Source organism: Meles meles, chromosome 7, assembly GCF_922984935.1.
Source record: "Meles meles chromosome 7, mMelMel3.1 paternal haplotype, whole genome shotgun sequence".
Lineage (NCBI taxonomy): Eukaryota > Metazoa > Chordata > Mammalia > Carnivora > Mustelidae > Meles > Meles meles.
In genome coordinates this window covers 13602521-13626711 of record NC_060072.1, presented here as the reverse complement: position 1 = coordinate 13626711, position 24191 = coordinate 13602521, and the positions used below count along the sequence as shown (strand labels likewise).

The following is a 24191-nucleotide window of genomic DNA, read 5'->3' as shown; positions in this document are numbered from 1 at the left end:
CAATGAAGCAGGCAAAGATGGGAGTAGGTGAAGAGTTTACTCTTCTGTCCATGAATGGAAACAGAAACCAACTGAAACATCTTGTGATTTATGAAAATGCTGTGATTTTAAATCAGTGAGTAGTAGTCCACCTTCATAGGGTAAGGAGCTACAGAGAAGCCAGAGGAGAGGTTTTAAACATTCAGCCAGAATGCAATTTTAAAAAGAAAACTAAGAAATAAAGAAAAAAAAAAAAAAACTCACTCCCAAATTTTTCTCTCATTGCATTTGTCTAATATAGAAAAGAATGTGTAAGAATGTAATTTTAAGGAAGACATCTGGAAGAGGGATTAAAATAAAAGCCCAAGATTTGTGCTAACTTGGCACTTTGCCCATGCATTCAAGCCAGAGTCAAGTACTCCCACTGGGCTCCCAATTCCCCACCACATAATCTCATACACCTTGAGGCAGTGACGAGAGCTCCAGTAATGGCTAAGAAAAAACTAACCAGACAAGGAGGAACATCTTATAAAGCCAAACTTATATACCTCCTCAAAGTGATAAACCACAACATTAATGAAAGCAAAAGCTGTTAGAACATTTTCCAACACTGTAATCAATACTCATCTCTACCAACTCAAAGGTCTTTCTCAGCAATCAAAGCATCATTTGATTAAAAAGACAACAACCCAGAACTGATAAATGCAGGTAAGTCAACACTCAATTATCTGTATTAAAAATATACACATTTGACCTTTATGTCTTACAAAGCAACCTAAACTGGGTTCTTCCTATGAGCACTGACATGACCTCTTCATTTACTAAAAAAATGCAAACAAATTCCAGTTTGATTCGAACACGCTTCAAAAGCCAGTAGAGTTGATACCTAACTAGATTTCTAACTCCTTGTCCATGTCATTAGCATGACCTCATTAAATGTGGATTTCACATAAAAAAAAATACAATCACTGTACTTGGTACAACGACACCTTCAAAGACACCAGGAAAAAATGGGCTACAATTACCTTTGAACTTGTGGAACACAGCCCACAGCTCTGCGATGTCAGTGGCAAAGGTGATATCCGTGTCAAGGACAATGACCCTCTCCAGGTTGGCAGGAAGAGTCTTGGTCAGGACGAGCTTCATCAGACCATAAATGCCTGAGTAGTGTTTGTTGGGGATCCAGGAGACTTCAGACTACATCAGGCAGGGAAGAGGAAAAAATAGAAAAAAAAAATCATTACATTCTTTTTTTTTGCATAAACATTATAAATAGTGTCTGGTACATAAGAAGTATTCAATAAAAATTTGCTGAATAAATGAATATTTTCTTAAAGATTTGTTTATGTAATTTATGGTTTGGCATGTGAAGTTTATTGGAAGAAAATGCATCTGAATCAAGGGAGAGGAAAAGCAATATTTATGATATAACTATTATTTGCAGACGCTATGCTCAGATTTTTTAAATAAAATTTTTATTATAGAAATTATATACGCTCTGCTTGACTTATTTCACTTAAGCAGAGAAAAGCACTTATCATATGATTTCACTTACATGTAGAACATAAGGAATAGTATGGAGGACATTCGGAGAAGAAAGGGAAAAATGAAAGGGGGAAATCAGAGGGGGAGATGAACCACGAGAGACTATGGACTCCGTGGGTTTTAGAAGGGAGCCGGTTGGGGGGATGGGCAAGCCTGGTGGTGGGTATTAAGGAGGGCACCGGTTACATGGAGCACTGGGTGTTATACGCAAACAATGAATCATGGGACACTACATCAGAAACTAATGCTGTACTGTATGGTGACTATCTTTACATAATAAAAGAAAAAAATTATATAGGGTCTCTGGAGAAAAGAAGACTATGTTACAAAAGAATGAAAGTATAAAAATTGGATCATGCTCTATTTTTGTTTTGCAAACAGTGCCTAATTGTTCCAAGGTAGATCTATTTCTTTCAATCATATTTTGTCATTAAAGACTGCTACTTTAGTGGCATTGTTCAAGTTTATGATTATCTATTTTTTCGAGTTTTAATTGAGCCAATTAGTGTTGCTCTGTCTTCTGGTTCTCAAGCACACAAAAAGGACTTGGTCCTAAGCTACGCAACACTCTTCACTGGGGAGCGAGAGAAGACACATCCACAGACAGTAATGCACAGCCCACGGAGAGCCACCACTGAAATCCTCCTATGATGTAACAGGACAACCACGGTCCCACAGGTGGGTACATGTGTCAGCAAATCGGTACCCAAAAACACCTGGTACCCAAAAACAAGACTGAAAATAATACCAGTGTGCTGAGAGCTCTCAAAGGAACAGGTCACATGACTCCATAGGCTCCATCCTAGCTGCCCTGGGGGGCCTCAATGCGAGCTGAAACACACTTAAATTCTTCCAGAAATTAACACTGATAATGGAACTCCTCTGCGGAAAATGTGGCCACTTTACTGAGATTCCAAAAAACATTTACCCCTTTTGTCCCTATAATTCCATTCTGAGGACACTGTTCTAAAAAAAAGGCATATTTAAAAATGAAAAACCATTTTTATTCCCAAAGATGTTCATTACCATGTTATAAAATAGAAACAATCCGAATGTCCCCAAACTGGACAGTTAATTAAAACATGCTTTTTTAAAATCTGATAACATATTATTTAATGGCTATGAGCAATGTAGATTAAGATGTACTAAAAAAAAAAAACCCTAAAAACAAAAACGAAACTTGCATGTGATGTTAAAAGAAAAAAGGCTAGTTTTAAAAAATTTCTTTTGCTTAATAACCACTATGTATCATCAAACAACATGAAAACACATCCACCCAAACTCACACAGAAAAAGAAGAAACAGAAGCAAGGAATCCAATTACTAACAGTGGTCATTTGGGAAATGATGGATCCCTCCTCTAGATAAATAGGTATGTATTTTACCACACTTTTCAACTTTTTAAAACAAGCAGCTACTATCATTGTAAAGAAAAACTAAGCATTGCATTCTTTTTTTTTTTTTTTAAGATTTTATTTATTTATTTGACAGAGATCACAAGTAGGGAGAGAGGCAGGCAGAGAGAGAGAGGAGGAGGAAGCAGGCTCCCTGCCAAGCAGAGAGCCCGATGTGGGGCTCGATCCCAGGACCCTGGGATCATGACCTGAGCGAAAGGCAGAGGCTTTAACCCACTGAGCCACCCAGTCGCCCCGCATTGCATTCTTTTTAAACATACCATCATCGGTGACAGTGGGAAAACAGGGACGCAGACGCTGCCTTGGGAAAGCCAGGACAAAGGACCCCGTGGTAATTCACACAATCCAGCCCATCCCTCACACCCACTCCGTGTTCTGCGTTCCTCTCCAGTTTACTTGAAAATACCGTGTCGACTACTCCTTATCCTCTCAATACACGTGCAATATTGACCAGGGGAAAAAAAGGAAAAAAGGAAAAACATAAACTGATGGACAAAACCGTTCACCACGCATCAGTCTCAGGAAAAGAAACTTGAACTCTGTCTGTCGTCCCGTCACCATGTTCCCGGGCAGCATGAAGGAGGGGATAGAGACAAAAGCCAAAATCTGAACCCCAGCCCCATACACGGTGTTGGTCTCCCTAAGCCTCAGTATCTTTCCCTGTAAAAAGACGACACTTGCATTACGTGGTTTGTGTAAGAATCAAAGGAGACGGAAGGATTCTAGGGGTTTACACAAAAGCCCCAGCCTTCTGATTCCTCTCTTCCCCCCGAGCAAGTCAAGTGTTTGCTTCCTTCTGAAGGGGGCGCAGGGCTCGGGGGCACAGCACAGTGTTAAACCTGGTTCTACAGCCAGGAACAGGTGGCTCCAGACTCCTTGTCACTTAATGGCCACATCACCTTGGACAAGTTCGTCCGGCCCGAGTTTCTGTCGTCTATACAAGGAGTTACTGGCACCGTGTGCCGTCCTGTGTCAGTAGGGGTGTGGGAGGAAACAGCACACTCAAACTGGGTGGTCTGAGGAAAATGGGTTAATTAAAGAACGATTGAAGCAGATGCGTAATTTAGAGTCAGCAGCAAGAAACCGTGCAGCACCTGGGAAGACAGAGTGGGGGTTGTTATCCCCCAAGGCCCAGATGGCTGGTGCCGGCTGCTGCCGCTGGAATCTAAGAAAGGTGGCCACCCGAATAAGCCACGAGGCAGGAGCCGTGAACTTCAGTAGAGGGCCACGGCCAGCTTTGGGAATCTCCCAGCACAGAGCAGGGAGAAGCCTCTCACTCAGCCCCTCTCCTCTCCTGCCTGCTCCTCTCCTGCCAGGGCGCCCCCTGTACAAACCGAAATGGACGCAGAGGGAACGTGCCCCCAGAGCCATGGCCCGACGCGGCAGCCTCATGAGGCACGGGGTAGGTGGGGACGGGCCAGAGAGCGGCACCCGGAGGGGCAGACCTGTCACCGAACTGAGTGAATGACGCCAAGACCACAGCTGGAGGCCTTCTGCTGATTCGACCCGGCATGCCGACTGTGCGGTGGGCGGGCGGGCGGGCACAGAAGGATGGACACAGAGAAGGACAGACGGACCGGCTGGGTGGGTGGGCAAACGGATGGATGGACAGGTGGGGAGGTGGGCAAACACTAGGCGCAGGAAGGTGAGTGACTTGTCTACATCCCCCAAGGGAAGGCTGGCCTTCCTCCCCCAGCCGCGTTATCCTTCCTCTGGAGCCGGCATCCTGACGCGCCGTCGGCTTGGATCTCAGCGCTGCGGGCTCCTCCCGGAAGGGCCTCCAGCGGGCTTTAAAAAACTCCTCCTCGTGAAAGCTCCAGCCTTTGGAACTCAGCTCAGCTGCTTCTCTCTCCCCTGAGGACGGGCCCGAACCGAAGCTTGGCAATCACGGGTCCACGCGGCAGAGCGGTGCTATTTAATCAGACCTTTGATTAACTTATTCATCTATTTTGGTTACCATCAAAGCAGGAGAGCTGGGTGAGGACTGAACACCAGAGCGCTGGGCTGAGCCATCTAATTAGATCGCCCTGACTCTCGGCTTTATTTTTAACACACATGTGAGGCCCTCGGATGCATCACCGAACAGTAGGACGACAGGAATAAATTAATCTCAACATGAGCCCGGGCTGGAATGTCGCCCCAAGTCCCCAACTGATACATAATCAATTAAGGCAGAGCGTTCAATGAGAGGTAAAGCAAGCATTCAGAGGAGTTTGTATTCAGAGAGAAAACCCCAGAAAGAAAACCGAGGAATCTATGGGGGGATAGAACGTGTGGTAAGAAGCATATACGTTTATTACAGACGGCCTTCTCTCTTCGAAGTAAGTGTAGTGTGTCCCCCACCCGCGCCCTGTAGTCTAATCCTGCTCTCCTTTCAAGCCTCAGCTTAGAAGGCACCCCCTCCCCAGCCCCTGCCACTGGTTGCCACCTCCCCGGGGCGCCAGGCCGGGCGAGGGCTCTGAGACCGAGCTGCCTCCCGTTCTCAAGCACAGCACGCCCTCGCGCTGCGTCTCACTGTCCACATCTCTCGCCCACTCTGGGCTGGAACTCCCTGAAGCAGGGACGATGTCATTTTTGCTGTGCTAACAACACAGTCATTACTCAAAAAACAGGGAACGTGCGCGACTGCAGAGCTGGCCAGGCCTGGGTTTAAATCCTGCCTCTGACGTTGAATGCAAGCAGCAGCAGAAAACACCTGTAACCGCTTCAGCCCAGGGTCAGTCGGTCCAGGGCGGCGGAAGACGCGGGGCTTGCTGAGCCCCCAACATCCGGCCGTTAGCCCCAGTTCCATCATTTTACCTCTGGGAGGCTTGGTTTTCTCATCTGCAAAATGGGGGCTTGGAGCACTCACTCTGCAATACGGCTGGAGGAATGGCAAAACGTCTGGCCTGGTGCTGGACGCCCGGTCAGCCGCCGCAAAGGCCACTCGGCCTCTCCCGGTGGAGGTCTGTCCACACTATGGAGGCTCAGACGATTCAGGATGTCGAGCATGATAAAAGCAGGACATGATGCTGCCTTTGATTGTAAAGGGGAAGTCAGGAATGGAGATGGTTTCATCAGAGGAAAATAAGTCACTCATCACCTTTCCCTATATTCCTAGATTATTTTTTTAAAAATTTTTATTTTATTTATTCATTCATTTGAGAGAGAGAGAGAGAGACAGAGAAAAAGGAAGGGCAGATGGAGAGGGAGAAGCAGACTCGGCACAGGGTGTGGACTTGATCCCACAACCCCGAGACTGTGACCTGAGCTGAAATCAAGAGTCGGATGCTCAACTGACTGAGCCACCCAGATGTCTTAGATTTTTTTTTTTAAGATTTATTTACTTATTTTAGAGAGAGAGAGGGAGGGAAAGAGAAAAAGCACAAGCAGGAGAGGGAGAGGGAGAGAGTCTTAAGCAGACTCCCTGCTGAACGCAAAGCTCGATGTGACGTGGGGCTCGCTCTCATGGCCCTGAGGTCACGACCTGAGTCGAAACCAGGAGTCGGTCACTTAACCAACTGCACCACCCAGGTCCCTCCTACATAGATTATTTTTTTTTTTTTAAAGATTTTATTTTATTTATTTGACAGTGAGAGAGAGAGATCATAAGTAGGCAGAGAGGCAGGCAGAGAGAGAGGAGGAAGCAGGCTCCCTGCGGAGCAGAGAGCCTGATGTGGGGCTCGATCCCAGGACCCTGAGATCATGACCCGAGCCGAAGGCAGCGGCTTAATCCACTGAGCCACCCAGGCACCCCCCTCCTACATAGATTATTAATAAAACCACCAAATGAAATCTCGGAAACTCAAAGCCTCCCCTCGTAGACCTCCAAGTTGCACTGTATACCTTTGGTTTTAGGAAGAAAAACCTACCTACATAAAATATACAAACAAACCAACAAAAACCTTCCACCAGAGTGGGTGGGAATGTTCACCATGCAACCTTTGGGACAGTCTCTTGGGGCTACCCTTACTGGTATCGAGTCTCATTTCCACCCTGCACTAAACTTTGGTCCAATCAAGGACATTAAGTCATGGGGTCAACAGAGAGAAGACACCAGGTGGGTCTGACCCCCCTCCCCAAGCAGCCTGTAAGACGACAAGACCTGTTGGAGCAGTAACCTGGCATGTTCTTCATCACTAGAAACACACCAAAGGGTTTATGTAATTAAAACAATAATAAAAAGGAAAGTTGGGTTTCTTTTAATGGACAATTATCCTTGCAAAGGCTGTTAATCATTCTAAGCGGCATGTTCTAAGATTTAATTAGCAAAAATGCAATCGTGCCCAGGAATACTACCTAACGTGCTTACATAAGGGAGTGTAAGCAATGCCAGGTTTTAAGGGTTTCTTTGCAGAGTGGGGGGCAGGGGATACTCTCAAGAGAAAGGTCACCCTTCCCAAACTGCCAGTTCCTTGGCAGAGAGACCCGAGGGGAATTTCTGTTAAGTGCCGCAAATGATTTCAAGGTTCATCTGATGCTGGGTGGTCCACAGAGAAATTACTCAGGAAACCTGGCCAGGGTAGAAACATGAGCGTGGTATGAAGGGTGTGAAGGAAAATGATGTCTCAGTGGGATGCTAGGTTTCCAACCTTTGATAGACAAGGCAAAGACAGGAAGAGGGGCTGGTTTTATCAAGGAATGGTGCATGTTTCTTCTTCTTTTTTTTTTTTTTTTAAAGATTTTATTTATTTATTTGACAGAGAGAAATCACAAGTAGGCAGAGAGGTAGGCAGAGAGAGTGAGAAGGAAGCAGGCTCCCTGCCAAGCAGAGAGCCCGATGCGGGACTCGATCCCAGGATCCCGAGATCATGACCTGAGCCGAAGGCAGCAGCTTAAACCACTGAGCCACCCAGGCGCCCGCATGTTTCTTCTTGACGATGTTGACCTTCAGGAGGCACCGGGATGCCCCAGCCATGAGGACAACAGAAAATACCACCTAGCATTTCCTGAGTGCTTCTTGGGTGCCAGACATTGCATTAAGAGCCTTCTGCAGACTACTTTAGCAACCTCCCCCGTACCCTTCCAGCCCCGAGTTAACAGGTCAGGTATTACCATCCCGGTGCATCAAGTTTGGGGAATAAGGACCCAAGTCTTTCCGTATCCCATCTTCCAGTCCCCAGCCTGAGCCACTCCACTCTGAAATGACGACAGTGTCTCTCTCTTCTCCCTTCCTACTGTCCCTGGTCCCAGGTGTTGCTCCCCACCCCTCTGGGTTCTTCATCGCCATAACTGAGCCTTTCTCCATCCAAACCTTAATTCACCAGGAAGCAGCTTTTCATGGCAATTAGGTACGAAGGCCTTGGAGTTGGGTATTCCTGGCTTCCACGTCTCTGTGGACCTAAATTTTCTCATCGGTATAATAGGAATATTAGTAGCGTATCCTGCTCTCTTCCTAGGGAGTTATTTTATTTATAGTCTGTAAGCTTTCCTCTATCATCCTGGAAATATTTATTGCTCAAAATAGATTTCTCACCCATATCAACATTTTCCCGTGGATTACAAATCACCTTGACACGTCTTTAAAAATTAAAAAAGAAGTTGTCCTCGCTGCAAAATGTTCGAAAAGTCATTTGCCTTTCATGTTGTTTCTGAGTGGTCGTCTTGGCAACCAACCTGTATGTTCAGAATATAATTGTTGAGAAAGGAGGGTGAGGAGCTCGGGTGAGCCGGGGACTCTGGGAGACGCCAAGGAGGAGGGCCATGAACAGGCTTGGGTTCGGGCGTCTGACTGGCCAGATTCCAAATCCAATCCCACCACCAGAATGGCAGACTCATTGCTCAAAGCCTCCACCTTGTCACTCATTAATAGAGAAAATGACACATGTCACTCAAGGTCTGGGAATGTATCCAATGAGGCAGGAGAACTATGGGGCCCGGCACAGTGCCTGACTCATGGTAAGGGCTCAATTTTTAAAATGCAAGCTTTTAAGCCAATTCACGGTGTGCACTCTGGAGCCTGACTGCCCGGGTTTGAATCCTGGCTCTGTCACTCACTAGCTGGGTCACTGTGGGCAAGTCATGAAACCTCCACGTACCTCACTTTTCTCATCTATAAAATGGGCATCCTTACAGTGCATACTCCATAGGATTTTAAGAATTCTGGTGCTACGTATTGGCTATTGTTGTTCATTGTTAATATTACCAAAGATATTTAAAGCAACAGAAAAGATGAGATTCACAATCTACAAGATACAGTCAGATGCATTTGTATTTACCCTTGCCAGAAAAAAAAGAAAATCCACTTCACCTCCGTTGGGATCATTTAAACAACCAATTCTAGATCGCTGAATGTGGGCCAGGTACCGAGGAGAGGGTAGAGACCAGAATCCATGATGAATAAAATGCACTTAGGGTTCTTGAGGAGACTATGGCCTATGGGACAGTCATCATCCATTCCTGCCTAAAAAGCTACCTTGAAACACAGCAGCCGGAAACAGCAGTAGTTGTTATCTCACAGTTTCAGCATCACGGACATAGGAACACCTAAACTGGGTGGATCCAGCTCAGGATTTCTTAAGAGGTTGTGGTCAAGGTGTCGGTTGAAGCTGCAGACATCCAGACGCTTGGGATCTGCTTCCAAAATGGCTCCCTCACCCATACGTGGCACGTGATGCTGGCTCCTTGCCACACGGACCACCTGGTAGGGCAGCTTGAATGTCTCTGCAACATGGAAGCTGGCTTCTCCCAGAGGGAGTGATCAAGAGAGAGCAAGAAACTAGGGTGTCTTCTAGGGCTTGGCCTCAGAAATGACATGGCGTCATTTCTGTAATGTCTTCTTGGTTCTACAGGTCAGCAGCGTGCAGCTCGGGAGGCACCAGACAAGGGTGTGAATACCACATCTGTGATTCTAGAATGGTATAAAATGGATTAAGATGAATTCCAAGTGTATGTATAGCAGCTGTAGTACAATTAAAAGGAGAGAGTCAGGAGAGGAGGGATAGCAAGCAGCTAGAGATGTGTGGAAGAGATGAGCCTTAAATTTGGTCTTAAAAAATGAGTCGCAAATTGAGTTTCTCAGACACTGAGGGAAAAGCAGGATAGGGGAGAGATTATCATCAGTGAAGGCACAGAGATATAAATAACTGTGTGTGTGTTTGTGTGTGTTTGCAGTAGTCTGATACATGTAGGAAAAGCCTGGAGTTGGAAATGATGGAGAAGGACATGGAGAGGCAGGAAAGCCAAATGTTGGAGAAAAAAACAGAAAAGGATTTCACTAGCAAAGAGACATAACCTCAACTGCATGCTTGGAAGGAACTCCAGCAACCTGTGGAGGGAAAAGATTCACAGAGGACGGCTCAGAAGCATCAGAACCTTGGAGGACGCCCAGAGAAAATGCAGATTTCCAGGCACCCGAGGGGCTCCCTCAGTTAAGCACTCGACTCTTGATTTCAGCTCAGGTCATGATCTCTGGTTCATGAGATCGAGCCCTGTGTCAGGCTCCCCATTCAGCCCGAGATTCTCTCTCTCCCCCTCTGTCCCACACCCCACTCGCATTCTCTAAAATTAATTAATTAATTAATGGGGGAGAATATGCAGATTCCCAGGATCACACGCCCAAGGTGAGAATTCCATCAGGCCTAGGGTGGGGAAATCTGTATTCTTTTTGTTTGTTTGTTTGTTTGTTTGCTGTCCAAAAAACAGACTCAACTCTGGAGAACAAGCTGCTAGTTCCCAGAGGGGAGGTGGGTGGACGGGTGGCACAGGAGATGGGATTCAGGAGTGCACTTGTGATAAGCACCAGATGTTGTACAGAAGTGTTGAGTCGGGGCGCCTGGATGGCTCAGTTGGTTAAAGCCTCTGCCTTCGGCTCAGGTCATGATCTCAGGGTCCTGAGATGGAGCCCCACATCGGGCTCTCTGCTCAGCAGGGAGCCTGCTTCCCTTCCTCTCTCTCTGCCTGCCTCTCTGCCTACTTGTGATCTCTGTCTGTCAAATAAATAAATAAAATCTTAAAAAAAAGAAGTGTTGAATCACTATAGTGTACACCAGAAGCTAATATTACACTGTATGTTAACTGGAATTTAAATAAAAATATTTTAAAAATTAAAAAAAATCTCAGCCAGAGCCCCATGCGGTCCTAAAACAGTTGTCCCCAGACTACCTATGCCCTAGGACACACTCAGTTAGGACACCCAGGAAGCACTGTATTTCTCAAGGTCTTGTTGGTTGACTCATTTATGCTGCGTCACCCACCAGCTTACTATTGTGCAGAAACAAGACACAAGAGATCCCAAAACTTAAGTGAACCCCCTGAACTTGAACGCAGCCGGACGTACAGGGAGAGGAGACCTTTCTCAAAGATTCATACGAGAAAGAGCTGACGGAAGATCAGGCAATTCTTTAGATAACCCTGTACCTCACGGGCAGTTTAGTCTGTGAAGCCAATTTTCTGGCTATCCTCTTTTAAATCTAGAAATCTCATTTCCATAAAAGCCACGCTAGGTCAGCGAGACTGAAATTCTAAGGAACCCGTATCAACAGGAGAGCCGAATTACATATTTCACATCTCCCCGCAAAGGAAGCTTGGAAGGAAACGTCGTAAGAGCCCCCGGGCTGGTCTTTTCAGGTGACAGCGTTCGACACTAAGCATCAATGTTCATCAATGAACATTATTCAGAGCTTGCAACTCCGGCCTAAAATAAGGTAGCTGGCTTCCACCTGAAAGGCTCATTATTCACAAATCTACCAAGAAACCATCTTCCATAAACATAATTAATTGTGGAGTGATGACAAAGGTAGAATGAGCCAGGAGGAACATGCTCATGGATCTATAAACACTTGCCTCCTCCTATCGGTGGCCACAAACCCCTTCCTCTCACGCCTGGCAAGAGGCGTTCTGTATTTAGCTCCATGAAGCTTGGGGGGGATCGGTCACTGGAGCATTCACGGATTGCCTGAACTCGGTACTTCACGTTATGAAACGAAGCATTTCAAAGCACCGGGAGTTCTGATTTGTGAACTGGACTGTTAGAGTGGTTTAATTTCCTGAAATATAGCTGCCTTCTTAACTAATAGATTTTTCAATGCACTGAGGAGAAAATTGCATTAGCTCCTGCGTAGCCCGGACTTAATATTTTTAGAAGCTGCAATTCTTCTTATTACAGGGCACAGCGTGTATTTACGGATGTATACTTAGCACAGTTTCTGACACACAGAAGGCACTCGAAGAGCTTTGCAGAAGGAAAACAACACAAGTACAGAGGCAAGGCTCACCGAGAACCCTTCCTGGGGACGGGGATGGAGGGGTGAACCTGCCGCGTCCGTTCATCACTCATTCAGCCTTGCAAACACCAGAAGACTGCTTAAAGAGACAAAAGCAATTATTTCAAGAAGCGTGATTACAGCATTCCGGATGGCGGTTTACGTGAACGGGGGCTAGAGGTGGTTGGGGGGATGGAACCAGGAAGGAATGGTTCTGCGGATACCATCCTCATTCGAAGTGACGTGGTGTGGTGTTTTTATCAGTGCTGGTCATAACCTGCTTATCTGCAGACTTCCTATGTGTCTACGTGCCTGCTGTGTATACAGAAAGTCATCACAGGTGATCTAGAAGCAAGAACGTGACCTAGACAGAACACAGGCTCTGGCAGTTCCAGAGACCGGGCTTAACCAGCTAAAACCCACCCCCAACCTCTCTCTCACTCCCAACTCCTGCTCCAAGTGCTAAAAATGGAGATAATCATTTTGCTAGCAAGTGCGGGGGGGGAGGGGGAAGCCTCTTATTTGTTTCCCTGTTACTATAAATTTATTCTTCAGCATGCATTCTTAACAAGGCAAAATTGCTCCTTGTGAGGTGGAAAAAAAAATCTTGGATATTATCATGATTTGTTATTAAAATCTCGCAGGGGGGGGTGCAATTTGGAAAAAACTGTACTGAAATAGGCTCTTGGGGAGTGGGTAATGATAAATATTTTTAATGCTTGAGAAATTTTGCTGTACAGGATTACAGGACACCATGCTAGGCACAAACGTGAGACGTGTACAGAAACACACCGATAAACCAGATACCTGAATCCAGATATTAGCATCTGCTGAGTCTAGGGGCTCTGCCTGAATTTACTCAGAAGGCAGTTTAATCACAAAACATCACAGGGGCACCTGGGTGGCTCAGTCGGTTAGGCATTTACCTTAGGCTCAGGTCATGATCTGGGGATCCCGGGATCAAGCCCCACGTGGGGCTCCCTGCTCAGCACGGAGTCTGTCTCTCTCTTTCCCTTTGCCCCTCCCCACTGCTCATGCACTCACTCTCTTTTCCTGCCCCCCCCCAAATAAATATAAAATCTCTAAAAGGAATTACAGCTATCTGTTCTCAACTTCATCTAGAGATTTTAGGAGGGGCATCTGCCCACGCTCCCCTCTCCCTCGCATTCCTTCTCTCCCACTCCTCCCACTTCCTTCCCTAGGAACCTTCCAAAAGGCAGCCTCACAGGCTGCAATTAAAGAGGCACCATGCCGCTCTGTATTAACGAGGTGTTTTGCATTTTCCTAGGGCTTTGTAATCCTTTGGAGGTGAAGCTCTTGCCTGTGACACTCTGAGGTCCCAGCTTCAGAGAACCACCCCACAAGTCAATTTAACTCTAAACACATGGGAGGGTAACCCCAAGCAGGTAAAGAGGGTTAAGGAGGGCAAACCAGAGGTACCACTTAATTAATTTCTGGTTGGTTTAGAAATTGTTTTCTTGCACAAAACATGAAAGGTGAAACTCTCCTGGCAAAGCGGAGATCCAAAGGAAGGCCTTGTCAATGACGGTCTGAATGTCTCCTGGCTAGCCACCGAAATGACCTTCGTCCACTGGGCATCCTTGAAAAGATGGTGCCTTTACTCCATGCTTGTAATACATCTAACAAACATTAACCAAGAGTCCTGTAATTTTAAATATTTTTACCTTGACCTTGAAGCCTTCGACTGTGGTTGTATTGACATTCACTCCCCTAACAGGCCCTTACTATTTATACGAAGGGTTGTCAAGGAAACCAGGTGTTGAGGATAGCTGTCTAACTCGTCTCGATTTAAAATTTATCATACGCGAGAGTGCAGAAGGGAAATGAATGTCACCCCTTAGAAAGTACTACTGAAGATGGTATGTGGCACAAGATAATTCCATTAAGCTTGTACTTTCCACTTGGGGATTTGGTTACTGATCAAAGGAATTCCTAATGCTCTAAATCCCCCTTCAAAAAAAAAAAAAAATCACCTAATTCTGAAAGTGACTCGCTTATCTAAACATTCATTGTGTGTGCCAAACTGTCTACCAGATGCTAAGGAAAAAGCAGTGAACGTGGAATGCTTCTACTTCTTAGGCGATCACAGATAAAAAGGAAAGAGTATTATTATATTTGTGATAGTAATAACGCAATCGTTGAATGTTCACTATGTAACAGACACTATAAGCAATTTATAAATATCTTCTAGTTCACACAATAACCCTAAAAGGTAGACATCAAGGAAATCACACAATCTTCAAGGATTACAGGAGCTGGGACTAAAACTCAGATTCGACTCATTCCAAAAACCTTAATCATTTTGGAAACTGACTCAAATAAGATATTCAAATCATCATCAGGCAGGGAAAGCTATAAATGGAGTCTCACCAGAATTCTTGGGGATGGAGCAACTGATTGCCTCTGGAAATGGGAAGTCTAGCCAGAAAAGGCAAAGGTAACTACAACACAGAGCTCGTACTTTCAGCACAAAAGAACATTCCAACACAGCCACACTCGGTACACCTGTGAGGAGTGGCACACCTTCCCAGCACATATGTCTGCAAGGCTGCAAGTGAGCAGTAACAAACTGTCAACAACCAAACAGAGAAGAAAGGGAAGGCTGAAAAGCAGATCCGAAAAGAGTCTTACAGTGAATTTTTTTTTTTTTTTAAGATTTTATTTGAGGGGTCTCTGGGTGGCTCAGTGGCTTAAAGCCTCTGCCTTCAGCTCAGGTCATGATCTCTAGGTCCTGGGATCAAGCCCTGCATTAGGCTCTCTGCTCAGTGGGGAGCCTGCTTCCCCCTCTCTTTCTCTGCCTGCCTCTCTGCCTACTTGTGATCTCTGTCTGTCAAATATATAAATAAAATCTTTAAAAAAAATTTTAAAAAGGATTTTATTTGAGAGAGTGAGTGAGCAGAGAGAGAGAGAGAGATAGCAACAGAGGAGATGCTCAGGCAAAGGGAGAGGGAGAAGCAGGCTCCCCACCAAGCAGGGAGCCCAGAGTTGGGGCTCAAGCCTGGGACCCCAGGATCATGATCTGAGCTGAAGGCAGATACTCAACCGCCTGAACCACCCAGGTGCCCCAGAAGTATGACAGTAAATTCTTCATTTCTGTTCCTTAGCACCTACAGAGAGAACCAGAGAAAATCTCAGCCTCTGATGTTCAGCCTTCATAGGAACTGTGCCATCGAGGGCCCAGAGCAAAGGTCAGCTTCTCTAGGACACCGAGGAAGACCAGCTGGAGGCCGGGTCCAGCACGGGTTGTACAGGAGAATCACCAGATCCCACTCCTGGGCCTGCCCCAGCAAAGCCGGTGGTGGGACCGGGCATCGCTGCCCGTTCTGCACTGATCAAGTTCACAAGCAATGCCCAAGTGCAACCCAGGGCAGGACCTGGCTCAGGCTTTTGGGGTGCTATTTTGTGTTAATTAAGTCTAGCAAATGACTCTTAGGTGCAATCAAGCCCGAGGTACCCAACAGTGGGGGCAAAGAACCAACCAATCAATTCTGACTCCTAGCTGAGAAATCCAGACCCACATCAACGACAGCACGAGCTCTGCTCACTCTGGTTGTGTGTTGTGGTCTGCCCAGACACTGTCACGTTTCTCTACAGAGTATTTTTTTGTCGTGGTCTCTTTTCATTCCCTGGTGTGGGAACACTGATGCCGTTCTTGGTCTGGAAGCAGCATGGCGTAAAGAGATGAGCCCTGGGCTCGGAGTCTGAACACAGGGGCTGGGAGGCGGGTCAATTCCCTTCTCTCTCAGCTTCTGCCCCTGGGAAAGGAGAGAACGCCGCTCCCTTGTTCTGGGAGACTGTGGACCGGAGGATGCAGATGGAAGCACCAAGCCGAGCACCTGACGGAACCCACACTCCCAGCTTCTAGAAGGTTCTGAATCTAGAAGTGGGGACTATCGCCTGACGTGACAAGCGGAACAAAGGCCCGAGCACAGTGAGCAAGCCTGAGACGCTGGTGCCTTACCGCATCTGTCCCGACTGGTGATTTCCTCCTGCTCCACGATAATGGCTGGTTTTGGAGCGGAGGCCTTCTGTATTATGTATATGTAATGTAAAGGCAATGAGCACAGTCTGGGACACAATGTACTTGAGGTAATAACACCATATTAATAATAACAGGGGATGAGAAAGGGGAGTTTCAGTCGCGCTATTATGCCTGTGAATAAGATGTTGATCACTGCTTGCTATTTTCTCTTCAAACATATTATTTAGCAGGAGTGAGCAGATTTAAAACCCACCAGGGTTCTTGAGTTGAGCCTGGCTGAGTGGTTAAATCTAATGAAAATATCCTAGTTAGAGGAGGTTTTTTAGCCAAGGGAGTCGAGTATATAAAAGGATATTTAGCAGGTTGGTTCATGAAGATGTCCATCTTTCAGAAAGGAGAATGGGAATGATGAGGCTAACGCCTGCACAGCATCTTCGAGTTTACAATGCACTTCCAGATGATTTCATTTGCTTCTGGAAATAACTCTGTGAATTAGGCAAGAATTCGTATCCCCACTTTACATATAGGAAAAGGAGACTTTAAAACACCATTGTCCAAAGTTACACAGCCAGTAATTGGTAGGTGGAAACTCACCTCTTGACCTTCAGGAAGACCGCTTCTATGAGGTCCCCAGGTCCTGCTTCGACCTCATCATGGTAAGCAATGGAACCGATAGATCAAAGTATTGTCCATAGTTGCTTGGCAAGAAAACTCAAGGTGTGACACCTCTGGGCACATTTTTTCCCCCCAAAATCAAATTGGTGATATGGTGCACACACCGAGGGATGAAAATTTTAAAAAATTTCCAAGTTCTCTCTGGGTGGAAATAACTCTGCCTTGTTTCCCACATTTCAGTTAGAGAAGAAAGAGAATCTGGCCTTTCAGTGTCCCAAATGAGGTACGGAAGTGAGGTGTGGACATCACCATGGGGTCCACAGGGAATGTGTGCAGAACAGACAACATCTAGGTGTCGCTTGTCTGTCACATGACTGAGAATAAAAAGATATGAATCCACTTGGCTGGTCTCTGAGCTCGTGGCTTGTAACTTTCTACCCCATCACCTTCTAGAGCATCAATCACAGTCAGGACGTGTCTTAACAGCAGACTCATCTCTGGTTTTGTCTGATTGGGGTGCACTGGTCCTCAACTAGGGCTGATGTGGGTCACTGTGGAGTCATGGGTGGCTGTCACATCCTAAAGGGAAGACAGCTACTGGCATCCAGTGGGTAGAGGCCAGGAGTGTTGCCCAACAGCCTCAGATAGGACAGCCCCAAAACATCAACGGTGCTAGGGGCTGTGGTTGAGGCACCTTGTTCAATAACACTTGTGAAAATCTGAGGCACCTGGGTGGCGCAGTCTGTTAAGCCTCGACTCTTGGTTTCCATGCAGGTCATGATCTCAGTCAGGGTTGTGAGACGGAGCTGTGTGTTGGGCTCCTGTTCAGCGGGGAGTCTGAGGACTTTTCTCCTCCCTCTGCCCCTCCCCCCATAAAATAAATAAATCTTTAAAAACCATACTGGTGAAAACTTGAAAAATGTGTACAAATGAGCAGGCAAAATCTTGATTTGATGCTTGTACCGGAGTACAAGTTTGCCTCAGTTTTGACCTATGAGCAAATACGGCACTATCCAGAGTTAGTGAACCACTCCTGAGGAGGAGGAAGGCCAGGGTCTGAGGTTCTCAGCTTCACGAGCTAAGGGAAGAAGAGTGGTCACTCTAGAACATAAGACAGGCATCTCTCTCCAGGTAAGGGAGGAAACTAAACGAGGCTTATACAGAAAAGAATACAAGGTTTAGACAAACAAGATTGCACAGTGGCTAATTCAAGGAGGGCTCTATTGGGTTACAATGAGCTTGTTGGGACCGAGGCTGTCCCTCTCCCAGCAAGAGGGATTCCACGTTTCCACTAGGCCCACGCACTCCCCCACCCCCACACAGAGGATAAGCCTCATCCTAAATGCAACCTCACACAGAACCAAGGACTCCAAGCTCTAGGTGCCAGGCACCTGTCGTTACTTAGCATCCGCCTAACCATCCAAGCTGAGGCTCTCCTGGACACACTCCCTAAGCTCAGGCTCTCTTGTACCAGAGCCCCGAATGTTAGGTTCACTCCCATGCTTGCCCAGTACAAAGCAGGCCAGGTTCCTTCTGCTGGGTCACAGCCCCAGACTGAGCCGCCCGTGTCCTCACCGGGCTCACCTAAAGAATGACACACTTGTACACCGGAAGATCCAGCACTAGGCATTATTTAGGGAGGAAAAAACCCCACAGGATCAGCACTTCTCCATTTTGGACAGCTCCCAGTCACACTCATCATCCGCCCTCCCCGCCATCTCTAAGTGGGTACCTACATGACAGACAGAACCCTCCCTCTTCCCACCAATACTCCTGTGTTAGCCTCCCCCACACAGACCAGACCACTGTGCACCCACCAGCTTGTTCCAGAATTCTGGGAGGTGAACTTGATTCCTCTCTCCCTCCATGGACACATTCAACAGGTCCCAAACCCTGTTACGTCAGCTATAAAAAATTAATCTGCCTTTAATGGTAGTCACCTGAAGAGGAAAAGGCTGAGGAGGAGACTTTTAATTAAAACGTGTGTATCCTGGGGCACCTGGGTGGCTCAGCGGGTTAAAGCCTCTGCCTTCAGCTCAGGTCATGATCCTGGGGTCCTGGGATCGAGCCCTGCATCGGGCTCTCTGCTTGGCTGGGAGCGTGCTTCCTCCTCTCTTTCTCTCTGCCTGCCTCTCTGCCTACTTGTGATCTCTATCTGTCAAATAAATAAATCTTTAAAAAAACAACAACAACAACAACAAAAAAACGTGTGTATCCCTTCTTTTGGGGAATGGTCATGGAGTAAAGCAGCAAGTCTGGAGTAGATGAACCAATTCGGTTCTTTATCTTTCACTCACCCACATGACATCCTGCCCCTAGGAGCCACACTGTTACCAGGTCACCGATCCCGAGAATCCTAAGATCGGAGTCTTGGACTTACTCATTTTAGCAAGGCCCCAGAGCACCCGGAGTTGGCGTTCTGTTGCAAGTGATCTAATAAATAAGAGAAACAGAACTTCAGGAAGGAACTTGACCATGCTCATCCCCTCTAGCTCCCCCTTTGCCCTCAAACCCACTGAACAGATCCGGGACATTGATTTTTTAAATGGATTCTGTACACTGCGAAGTCAAAGTCCAATTTTCCAAATATAAGGCCAGTTAGGTCCACACTCCCCCGCTACTAAGCATGCTTCTCTCTGCCTCGCATACCCTGTGTGTCACTCACTCGTACACGTGTATCTCTCCGACCTGAGCATTCCTTGTGGCGGATTCACGGTTCTACCTCCGAAGCTCCCCCTAGGGCTTTCTAACATACTTCACATACAGCAGACATTCCATTTGTTTACTTTTCATTCAAATGTGGACATACTGGCCTATGGATACTGAAGACTAGAACAGAAAAGTAATTTTTCCCTCCCATGGGCATCGTGAGGCGTCCTGGAGGGTCGTCTTAGTGAACGGGTTTGCTAGTTTCTTCCACTATCAAAAGGTCTGGCCTTCGTAAGTGGAAAAACAGAAGGCCAGGCAGATAAAAAGAAACGCATTTCTCTCTTTTCTTACAGAAAAAGTACAATGATGAGGGTATTAAGTTTTATAGCTAAGCTCAGCAGATAATAAGCAGACGAAGGAATCCTGCTCTGGGAAAGGTACTCGTTTCCTTGGGTAGTGAAAGCCTGTCACTAATTCACAGAGCCAGATAAAAAGCTCTTCCGCCTTCTCTCCACCCTCTTCCTCAAACCCTCCTTGTTCGGGATAATGATGTACCCAGCATGGGCACACCCCCTCTCCTTCCCCTTCGTTTCTGGAAATCACACTTGCTTCAAGGTCCAGCTCCAAACTCCATGTCTCCCAGAAAGCTGGCCCTGACTACCCAGCTGGTCACGGATCCGTACTGCTCCCCTCCCAATTTCATTCACCGGCACTAAATTCCTGCAGAAGACGTTAGCTTTTCTACGTCTGAACTCTGCTAGAATCCCGTGCATTCGGCAAATCCTTATCTACTGACTGGCTTGTACCAAGGTTTAGACCTGAGTTACTTCTTCCTTTTTTTTTTTTTTAAAGATTTTATTTACTTGACAGAGAGAGAGACCACAAGTAGGCAGAGAGGCAGGCAGAGAGAGAGGAGGAAGCAGGCTCCCCTCTGAGCAGAGAGCCCATGAGGGGCTTGATCCCAGGACCCTGAGATCATGATCTGAGCCAAAGGCAGAGGCTTTAACCACTGAGCCACCCAGGCGCCGCTGAGTTACTTCTTCTTAATTGAGAACTCAGCCACATATTAATTAGAGTTAGCATCAGGTTTCCCAAGCCAGCCAGTTTCCCTGGGCCACTGAGAACATGGAAACCACTGGCAGACCATCTACCTTCATCTTGGAGGGGCTGGGAACTTCCCCAGGGACAGACTAAGTGCTTTGGGAAATCCCAACAAAGTTGCCCAAGCCAAACTCCAAATGAGTTAACTCTGAAGTCACAGAATAAAAAAAGGAAGTTAGGAAAGAACATTATATATACACATACATACATACACACACAGGTTCTCTCCGCTTCCTAAATACGCATCTTCTTCCCACAGCAAACCTACAAAGGGATGCGTGAGAGACTCTGGGTTGTCTACTCAGAGCGGCTCTTCTGGCTCACTGTTGTAAAGGCTGTAAACACGCAGACCGTAGAAACCCTCACTTTCCTAGTCTCCCCTGTAGGCAGGATATGAACACATGGTCATCCAGACCAATGCACCTAAGGGGAAGTCTGCTGGGAGACTGTGGGGAGAAGATTCCCTCCCCAAGAGAGAGAGACAGACAGAAGACTAAGGCTTTCATTTTACATCCCAGTGCCCTGTAAGGAGAGGACTGCCGGATTTGCTATGATCACTGGACCATGAGGAGCCCAAGAAAAGCCCCAAGAAAACTACCATGTCTCATGGAACTGCCAATCATTTGTAAGAAAAATGAGTAGGTTGTTTAAGCCATATTTACTTAAAGGGAAAGTTCTTCCTTTTTCTTTTTTTAAATTGTACCCAAAAGCAATCTAGTTGATATCAGATCATCATGTCAGAGACTAGGATCCACGACAGTTCCACACCTTCTCTTTGGGAACTGTCACCGTATAAAACAGTGAGCCTAGACTAGATGAACCAGGTCTATTCTGACCACACAAGTAATGCAAGTAGCAGTCCTCAGCGACCTGCTTCTCCACTGTACTCCTTCACCTGTCCCACACAGACATCTCAAACGTTATTCAAGCAAAAAAAAAAAAAAAAAAAAAAAAAAGTGGATTTACGAATACACACAGCCCCAAGAAGTTCCCAGGTGTTCTCCCAACCACATTCTCATCTGTGAGACCCTCTTAGAGAAATGGTGGCACCATTACAGCCACGATTCACAGACAGATGAACCGAACCCCACAGGGTGCGTGCCCTCCCCTACCTCTGAACACGCCATGCTGCCCACCACACGGGGAGAACAGGGGTTCTCTTCGGTTACCCGCGTGACGTCACTATTTTCTCTTTTTTTTCTCCTTCTCTTCTTCACTTCTTCCAGAAGGAAAAACATATAGTTTTTAAAACTGGGCTAACTACACAAATTTTGTACAATACAGCAACAACAAAAAGAACTGGAACCCCTATACCCAGAAGAAAGCTAATAAATGTTGCCCTGTTTCCTTTTTTCAGAAATTATGTAACTGTTTGGATGACTTTAAACATGAGGTGGGGGAGGAGCTTTGTGTCTTTCTTTAAACTTAATACTACATCACAAGTCTTTTCCCTCTTCATTGATTCAAGCAATATTCCACTGTGTTATTTTTTTTTTAAAGATTTTATTTATTTGACAGAGAGAGAGATCACAAGTAGACAGAGAGGCAGGCAGAGAGAGGGGGAAGCAGGCTCCCTGTTGAGCAGAAAGCCAGATGTGGGGCTTGATCCCAGGACCCCGAGATCATGACCTGAGCCAAAGGCAGAGGCTTAACCTACTGAGCCACCCAGGCACCCCTCAACTTTGTTATTAAACCACTAAAAAGCTCATCAAAAAAAAAAGAGATTTTGAAAAGCTTCAAATACCCCATTGTGAAAATGTACCACAATCTCTCTACCTTTTGCCACTATCGGGATTTAACTTGTGTCTAATTTTTGTAATGTTTGCAAACAAACAATACCATCGTGAAATCCTTTGACTCCACCTCTTCTTCCTCGGGGCAGAGAAAGTCTGCATCCTGTAACTTGCATATATTTTTGAAGAATCTTGAGAAGTGCTGCCACACCATTAATAAGAAAAGCATTCTGACGTTCATTTAATAACAGGCATTTTCACAAGGGTCGGTCCCAGTGGATACGGGCCAATATTGGGTAACACATTTTTTTTAAAAAAACATTTGCCATCTAGATATAAAAATCTTATTTTCCTATTTCTTTGAATACATAGCAATGCTGTTATATTACCACATATACTTTTTTTAATCATCTACTTTTCTAATTTTGTGAATTCCTTTATTCTGATCCTTCCCATTTCTCCATTGGTCTACTTTTCCTATTGATTTGTTAGATCGTTGTGCCCTCCTTATGTCTATTCCAAGTATCATTTTCCCCATTTATCTCTTGTCATTTAATTTTGTTTCAGTTGGTGACTGCCATTCAGAAAATGTCCCCCTTTTCCCCTAATTAGTTTCAATTAATCAAATCACTAGAGTTTTCCTTTGACTATTTTTCTCTTCCTTTCTCTTTGCCACATACAAATTTTCCTCACCCTTGGATGAAAATTTTCTTATTTTTTTTCCCCCTAGTCTGAATGTTTCTCTTTAAAACTTGTCTTTAAACTACCCACAATTTATTTTTATATCTGGCGATATCCTATTTGATCTTTTCCCAAATGCTCAGTTTTCACAATAATGCCTTTTGCTGCATAATCCATTCTTTCTCCAGGGGTTGGAAATTCTTCCTTGAGCAAAGGTTGATAATTACCCAGAACATAAGATATCACTCTTTCCTTTCATATTCACAGCTGATAGAAGTAACTGCTCCTGGGACTCTTCCCTGCTGAGTGGAGGAAAGCCTCGGCATTCTTATTAAGACTCTTTCATTCAAACATTTACTTAGAGTCAATTACGTGCAAGCACTATGCTAACGGTGGGGGATAGAGAGGGTGGTTAAGAACAGAGGGGGTCCATGTGGACCTGGCATTGCGGCAGAGTGGGGCTTATGAGCAATATTTGGGCATTAAAGGTACTGAAGAAGTAAGTATATAAGAGAAGTGTTTAACAAATAACTACACAATGACAGGTGTTATGAAAAAGGAAACAAAATGGCATGACAATCCTGAGCAGGAGAACCCAAACGTTAATAAAATGGGGGACCAAGAACAGTTTCCTTGAGATTTAGACTGAGCTCTAAACAAGAGATTCGGAAGGGAGGAGGGAAGACCTCTATCTCAGGCAACATGGTGAACTAGATACGCTAGAACATCGTATACAACGCTGTATATAATACACATGCGTACGTATTATATGTATGTAATATATGTTGATATATATGCATATATTAATATGCATAGATTTTCATCCAAGGGTGAGTAAAATTTGCATATGGCAAAGAGAAATGAAAAAAACATAAACAGAAATGAAATATATTTCAATTTGACTAATTAAAATGGGTATATATTATATACAACATTGTATATTATATATGTATATATGCAATGTGTATATATATGTATATTGTATATTATGTAGTTATATACAACATACGCATATTATAAATATACCATATTTGTCATACTGAAATGTATATTATACATATACAATTGAAATACACCTATGTGACAGATGGCATTTTACAGAGTGTTATGTTCTAGGATCCAAACCCAGACCACCTACCAGGCTGAAGGGCCCTGATCCTGTTTCCAGCCCCTTCTGGCCGAGATGTCTTGGCCACATGGCCCTTAGTTTCAGGTTCCTCATCTGCAACATGGGATCATCACAGCACTAACTTCAAAGAGTGGCTGTGATGAGATAACCCACATTAAA

At 45.5% G+C, this 24191-nt stretch overlaps 1 protein-coding gene across 2 annotated transcripts in view; it reads right to left on the bottom strand.

Annotated features, from left to right (window-relative positions):
* Positions 1–24191, bottom strand: part of LARGE1 (LARGE xylosyl- and glucuronyltransferase 1) — a 525674-nt gene that overhangs the window by 224891 nt on the left and 276592 nt on the right. For both annotated transcript variants that reach the window (XM_046013242.1, XM_046013243.1), the window contains exon 6: positions 1005–1176. In XM_046013242.1, coding sequence (XP_045869198.1) covers positions 1005–1176 — 172 coding nt within the window. The remainder of the gene's footprint in view (positions 1–1004; positions 1177–24191) is intronic.